The sequence below is a fragment of the Chenopodium album genome, chromosome 1, assembly GCF_948465745.1.
Source record: "Chenopodium album chromosome 1, dcCheAlbu1.1, whole genome shotgun sequence".
NCBI lineage: Eukaryota > Viridiplantae > Streptophyta > Magnoliopsida > Caryophyllales > Amaranthaceae > Chenopodium > Chenopodium album.
Genome location: NC_137834.1, coordinates 24,372,373 through 24,379,575, shown reverse-complemented (window position 1 = coordinate 24,379,575; position 7,203 = coordinate 24,372,373). Strand labels below are relative to the sequence as shown.

The 7,203-nt window shown below is 35.0% G+C and overlaps 1 protein-coding gene across 1 annotated transcript; it reads right to left on the bottom strand.

Annotated features, from left to right (window-relative positions):
* Window positions 1-206: 206 nt before the first annotated feature.
* Window positions 207-898, bottom strand: LOC145629896 (uncharacterized). The gene is made up of 2 exons (XM_081682157.1): window positions 691-898; window positions 207-529 (listed from the first exon to the last, which is right to left on the bottom strand). The coding sequence occupies exons 1-2, from the start codon at window positions 896-898 to the stop codon at window positions 207-209; spliced, it is 531 nt and encodes a 176-aa protein (XP_081538283.1).
* Between the last annotated feature and the right edge of the window lie 6,305 nt (window positions 899-7,203).

Genomic DNA, 7,203 nt, shown 5'->3' with positions numbered 1-7,203 from the left:
TACATGATTACATATTGGCATTGCTGTATACTTAGCAAAATGATTCATTTTTCAGATAAAGTACCTCTTAAGCACCGCTGTATTCCAGACATTTTTAATGGCTTTCCTTCCATTGTTTCTAAATAGTACGACCCCTGCATCACCATATCCCTGATCCGATATGGACCTTCCCAGTTGGTTGTTAACTTTCCATCCTCATTTCCCTTTCATGTTGCCGCTGTTCTACGCAGCACCAAATCTCCTATTTTCAGAGGACGAAGATTGACTCTTTTGATATATGCCCTTGACATTCTATCTTTATAAGCCGCTGACTTAACTGTCGCTTTTTCTCGTAACTCTGGCAAGCAATCCAGTTGTTGTCTCAGCAACAAACCGTTATTCTCTTCACAATAATGTTGTACCCTGAATGTCGGCAATCCTACTTCTGCCGAAACCACTGCTTCTGTCCCAAATCCCAAGTTGAAAGGGGATTCACCTGTTGCTTCTCTAACCGTTGTTCGGTTTGCGCATAGTATTTCAGGAATGAGATCTGCCCATAATTTAACCCCTTTGCATCTTCTATATTCTTTTCAATGGTTGTTATGATCTGCTTATTTGCTGCTTCAGCCTGGCCATTTGATTATGGATGACATACTGCTGCGTACGTAAATTTTACCTTATACATAGCCAGAAAATCCTTTACCGGTTTACAATCAAACTTTGATCCATGATTGAAAACCATTTCCATAGGTAGCCCAAACCTCGTAAAAATGTTCTTCCAGATAAACTTCTTGACCTCAGTTGCTGATATCTTTGATACCAGTTCAGCCTTTATCCACTTAAAATAGTCTATGCCAACTAGTAGGAATTTCCTCCCCCTATTGCCGATGGAAAAGGCCCTACTATATCCATTCCCCATTGTGCAAACGGAACTGGATTAAGTATCGGCATCAAGTCATTTGGTGGCTGGTTGATTGATGGGGCAAACTTCTGACATTTGTCACACTTCTTTACATATTAAGAAGCATCTTCATTCATTGTCGGCCAATAATACCCTCTTCTCATTGCTTCTCTTGATAGAGCTCGAGCGCCGAAGTGATTCCCATAAGTTCCCTCATGTCTCTCTTCTATAAGTCTTGCAGATTCGTAGTCAGTTATGCACCACTGCAACGGTAATGAGAATCCCCTTTTATATAACTGCCCTTGATACATGATAAACCACACACTATTCTTCCTCAATTTCTTGGATTCCCCCTTATCAACCGGTAATGCCCCCATTAGGAGGTACGCCAATATCTTATCATACCACTGACTGCCGTTATCAACACAAAGAACCTGCTCCGAAGTCTCATATATACTCCTCTGCTTTAAAATCTCCACCTTGACTGTTATTTCCAGATCATTAAAGCTTGAGCTTGCTAACCTTGCCAGGGCATTAGCTTGCGCATTTTGCGCTCTCAACACCAATTAAACTTCAAAATGTTGTAACTGGGCCGTTAACTAGTTTATCTTTTCAAGATATTTTACCATTGTTGATTCTCGTGCCTCATATTCCCCACTAAACTGACTGGACACTAACTGTGAATCAGTTTTCAAGACCAAGTGTTTAGCCTCCGCCGCTATTGACAACTGGATACTAGTTATCGCCGCTTCATATTCGGCTTCATTATTGGTAGCTTTGAACTTAAACTTCAGGCCATATTCAGGTTCCGCCATCCGGGGCTGTTATTACGATGCCTGCCCCAGATCTAGTCGATGTTGCCGACCCATCCACCGATACCTTCCATGTTCCCATCTCTTCTTCCTCATCATTATACGAAGTTTCCATAATGAAATCTGATAAGGCCTGTGCCTTAATCGACACACTCGGCTTATAATGCAACACATACTCTGACAACTTTACAGCCCATTTCAACAATCGACCAGATGTATCCATTTTTTGCAGCGACTTCTCAAGCGGATGATTTGTCAGTATCTTTATCGGATGAGCATCAAAATAAGGCCGCAGCTTTCTTGTCGCAATCACCACTGCTAGCGCCATTTTTTCTATCACTGGATATCGTCGTTCAGCCGCATTTAGAACATGAATGACGAAGTAAATCGGCATCTGTTGCTTTTTTCTTTCTACCTGCAATACTGTAGCCACAGTCTTTGGCGAAGCCGAGATGTACAGTTGTAGTTGTTCTCCTTGTTCCGGCCTTGCCACTATCGGAAGAGACCTTAGATGATTTCTTACCACTTCCAAAGCATCAGCCTGGTCCTTTCCCCATTTGAATGTTTTATTCTGCCGCAAGACCACAAAAAACGGAAATGCCTTATCAGCTGATTTGCTGATAAATCGTGTTAACCCTGCCATTCTGCCCGTAAGTCTATGTATATCTCGGATGGTCTTTGGCTGCTTCATCTCGAGGATTGCATTTACCTTGTCAGGATTTGCATCAATACCTCGTTCACTTACCATAAATTACAGGAATTTCCCAAATCGAACCCCAAATAAACATCTTTCTGGATTGAGCTTCATTTGATATTGTCGTAAAGTGGCAAAAGTTTCCTTCACGTCAGCTATGTGATCCTCTTTCAGTCTGCTCTTCACAATCGTATCATCCACATACTGTAATACCACGTATTTTCATATGTATTTTCTAATTAATTAATTGAGAATTATTTTATAAAAAGGGTATTTTAGTAAATTTATTATTTGGAGCCAAAATAATATTTGAATTTTGGGGCCAAAAGTATTTTGAAAATTAATCATTTTTTTGGATAAGATATATTATCCATTTATCCTATTTTTAAAACCGGATTATTTACATATTTCGGATATTTTAATTAAAGCAAAATAATATTTTATTAATTATTTTCTTATGGCCGAAATTTTTCAATAATTATCTAGGATTTTCGGATTTTCCATGTATGGTAAATCTAATTTTTCTTGATTATTTATTGGTAAATAATTGGTATTTAATTAATTAATTATTTATTCTATATTATATATACAATTATTTTATTCCTTAAAAACCAAGCAAAATCTTCCTAAATATATTTATAGGAGTCCGAAAATTTGAGCTATGGTAAGCCCAATATTTTCGGCCCTATTGAATTATTTTGGAGAATTTAATTGGTAAAATTATATTTTTAATTATCTCACAAAATCTCTTATTTTCCTTAATTCTAATTCTCCATCTTTTTAACATCTAATCATCATATTTTCTTGCCATTCATTCTTCTTAATTATTCCCCATCTAATTTCCTTATTATTTTTCATGACATACATACCTTCCATATTCAAGTATACACAATCACCTTAATATCCAAACTTTCCTTAATTCTTTTATTCACTTCTCCAAGTAATTCCATAAACCCTACTTGCCATAATTCTACCCAAATTCTCTAGCCATAATTCTTGCATGAGCTAGCCTATAAATACCCCTTTATACCTCTCATATTCTTCACACCAAAAACCTAATTATCTTCTTCTCTCTCCTTCTTCTTCTTTTACCTAAACCTTTTCATACTTTTCTTCTCCTCTCTTCTTCTTCTTCTTTTCCCTAAACCTTTTCATACTTTTCTTCTCTTCTTTTCATACAAATATTATCCCGTTTATCTTTGAATCCAGTTTTCGGACACTTCTGGTCAGTTTTTGGGTTATTGATGTTTCACAAAAGATTGTTTCTATCGAAACATACTTGAGTTTAGGCTCAAGAATCACCCAATTCGGAGTTATATCAAAGGAGTTATAGCCTCTGCAACTTCTTCCTATTCTTTCCAACGCAAATCCAATTCTTCTCTCCTTGGTTTCTTATCTTTTCTTATTCTCTTCTCTTATTCAATTATTATTATTATTATTATTATTATTATTATTATTATTATTATTATTATTATTATTATTATTATTATTATTATTATTATTATTGTTATTATTATTATTATTATTATTATTATTATTATTATTATTATTATTATTATTATTATTATTATTATTATTATTATTATTATTATTATTATTATTATTATTATTATTATTATTATTATTATTATTATTATTATTATTATAGGGGAATTATAAATAATTATTATGAGTAGTTTTAATTATATAAAATCAGATTTTTAATGATGTTTATGAGAATTTAATTTAAAAGGTTCATGTACATATAGTTGGGGGTTTTTAATTATTTGTTAACCTTATATTGATTAAGGTTATATTTATTTGTAGGGTGTGTTTGATCAAGGGTCTTGAGGTTCTTTTTGTGTGGTTTTCTAGCAAGGATCAAGGGACGTTTAGGTGGCTAGATACCTTTGAAAGTGATTGGTTTGAATAACATGTTTTACATGATTTGATTGGTGATTGAATTAAATTGATTTGAATTATGATTTCGAAATAAATTATGTTTGAAGGTATTTATTTTAATAAAAGTATTTTGAATGATTGATTTTTAAATCATGTTTTAAATGGTTTGGATTACTTATCGTGTTTAAATAAAGGAATTGATTTTAAAAGGTTTGTTGAATTAGATAAAGGTTTTTCAAGGAAGAGTTGTTGATTTTAAAAAGTTAATAATATGAGGTTTTATTCTCAAGTATTTATTTACAAGGTTTGATTTGAAGGCATGTGGAATTAATTAAAAAGGATTTTGAATTATATTGGAACTATTGGATATTAAAATAATTTATTGAACCATTGAATTATTTTTATTAATGCTTTATAAGCATGTTAGTAATCCCACTATGCGGATTTGGTTTATTGATAAGGCCTTGGACTTTGTATGACTGGGTCTTTGCTCAAGAATAGCCTTATTGTAATATAAGGAGACTAGCTTGGGAGGTGTGCACACTTGGGTGAGGAATTGGATTAAAAGGGATTGGTTCTTAATAAAGGAATTGGTTTTATTAACTATTATTTTGAATATGAATCAATGGAATCGGTTTTGGAATAATGAGTTTTGAATTTATTGGATTAATTATTGGAATTGGTTTTAAAAGCATGTTTGAAAATAAATTGAGTTTACATTATCTTGCACTTATCGTACTTAGCATAATTTGCTAATCTATATTTCTTATTTGTTTTGGTTTGCCCTGTTTACCACTTTACCGTAATGGTAAGCAATGTTGACTATTTTCAGGTGGAGTCATGAATGGCATATGGGAGTCCCGGGATTTGCTTCACCTAGTTTAGGAATGTGTCTTGTCTTTATTTTGAGTACTCATAACAATGTTACTATTTATATAAGTATTAATAAAAGAAAGTTGAGTTTCCACTGCAAGTTTGTTATTGAGTTAAGTATTTGTAAGGAGGGTGGTCCCATCGTAAGGGGTACTCTCCTTAAATGCCCTTGGCCACTTAAAAGCCTAGGACTTTACACTTGTTAAGGTGTAGTAGGATTTGAATTCCTGACTGTTTGGGGGACCTTGAATTAGAATTGATTCAATCATCACGCTTTTTTATAAGAAACAAGTAGGAGTCGCCAATGAGTTTTAGGAAAAACTCATAAACCTCGTTCATGCCTTTCTTCCATGTGGAGTTCATGGAATAGTTAGCACAAATCATAAGTTTACCCATGCCCAAATTGATCTATAAACCAGAAATGAGTTCGATAGCGTGGGTACTAAGATAACGTTCCTTTTAGAGGGGAATCGTCATCCTAGCCCTAGTACGACTTCTACTAGCTCTTCCTTTTTCACAATTTCATCACCAAACAATATATGCAACGCGATACCTAAAACTATGTTAGTTGATTTTATTTACAAGCATTAATTCACGTAGGAATAACATCGCGAAAGTCGTTATTCTTATTTAATAATATTCGTGAAAGAACAATAAATAAATAAACAAGATTCGCCTTGACTTAGGTGATCAACCAACAATTATTTAATTCAATTCTAGTCTTTATTTAACACAAGATACTATGTGGAATTGATTAATTAATTATTTTAAAAGTGATCAAACAACACTAATTAATTAATTAAAGTCTTTTTAAACAAGAAACTAAAGGTGATTTAACTAAGTGCTCGGGAATTTACCACTTCTCTTTGCTAGATCTCCGTTTAGAACACTTATGGACACCTTCTTGTTGGGGAACCTCCACCGTAGTAACAAAGTATCGAAAGGGTGAGTGTTTAGGACAAGAGGGCTAGGTTGCACAAGTTCACAAGTTATTTCGCCAGAGTTTTTAGGTTAATTTCTGTCTGTTGAAGCCTCGGTTTAAGCTCGTATTTACAGAGAAGGATTAGGTTTAGGGTTTCGAGCAATCTGCCGCAGCAGATGTCGCGCGCAACTTCTGAAGCGCAGAAGTTGCGAGCGGCAACGTAGCGTAAGTTTTAGAGTTGCGCTGCTATATGCAGCGCAACTATTGTTGCGCGTGGCTTTATGGTAAGATTCGATTTTATATTTACCGTATAATTTTTGAATAATTATAAATCATCAGCAGCGCAACTCTGGAAATTGCGCTGGGTGTCGCGTGCAACTTTGGAAGTTGCGCGCGGCATCCTAGCGCGACTTTGTGAGTTGCGCGCGGCTTTTCCTGCGGCACCACTAAGTTTTAACCTAGGCGCTCCTAAATCCGTCATTATTAGGGTTTAAGCACGAGCTTAAGCCTAATTATGATCGGGTTTAGTTAATTGGACCTTTGTTTTGGCTTTTTCTTTAATTTGGGCTAGTCTTTTGTGTTTTGTGGCTTAACCAGTTATCCATAAGTATTCTTCACTTTGATGCAACAAGAAGATGGCTTTATTTATCGTCATTGCACTTCATGTCGGGACAAGAGGCCAAAAGTAGATGTCTATAGTATTTTGAGTAGCCTTGCGTAATCACGCGGCGGTAATACGCCCAAGTCTATCTTTACGATATAATTATACGTATTATACTGGTATTTCCGTAGAGGGAGATTTGGGGGTGTTACACATACACCTCTACATTTTGCCTTTTCTGCTTTTCAAAGATCTTATCAACCGACTTTTAATAAGTCGCTCCTGCGTTCTTTAACCCAAATGGCATAGCCTTATTACAATACACTCCGGCATCTGTTATAAACGCCGTTTTTTGGCCTATCAGACTCATGAAGGCTGACCCGATGATACCCTAAAAACACATCTAAGAAACTAAGAATTTCATGACCAGAAGTGGAATCCACCAACCTATCTATCTGAGGCAATGGATAACAGTCCTTAAAACAAGCTTTGTTTAGATCCGTAAAGTCTACACACATTCGCCACTCTCCTGTCGGCTTT

Bases quoted from the DNA above. Each gene is read 5' to 3' on its own strand.
- LOC145629896 (XM_081682157.1), bottom strand. From the start codon at position 898: ATGGGGAATGGATATAGTAGGGCCTTTTCCATCGGCAATAGGGGGAGG. The intron at 530-690 runs GTAAACCGGTAA...AATTATGGGCAG, and splicing joins TCATGGATCAAAGTTTGATT to ATCTCATTCCTGAAATACTA.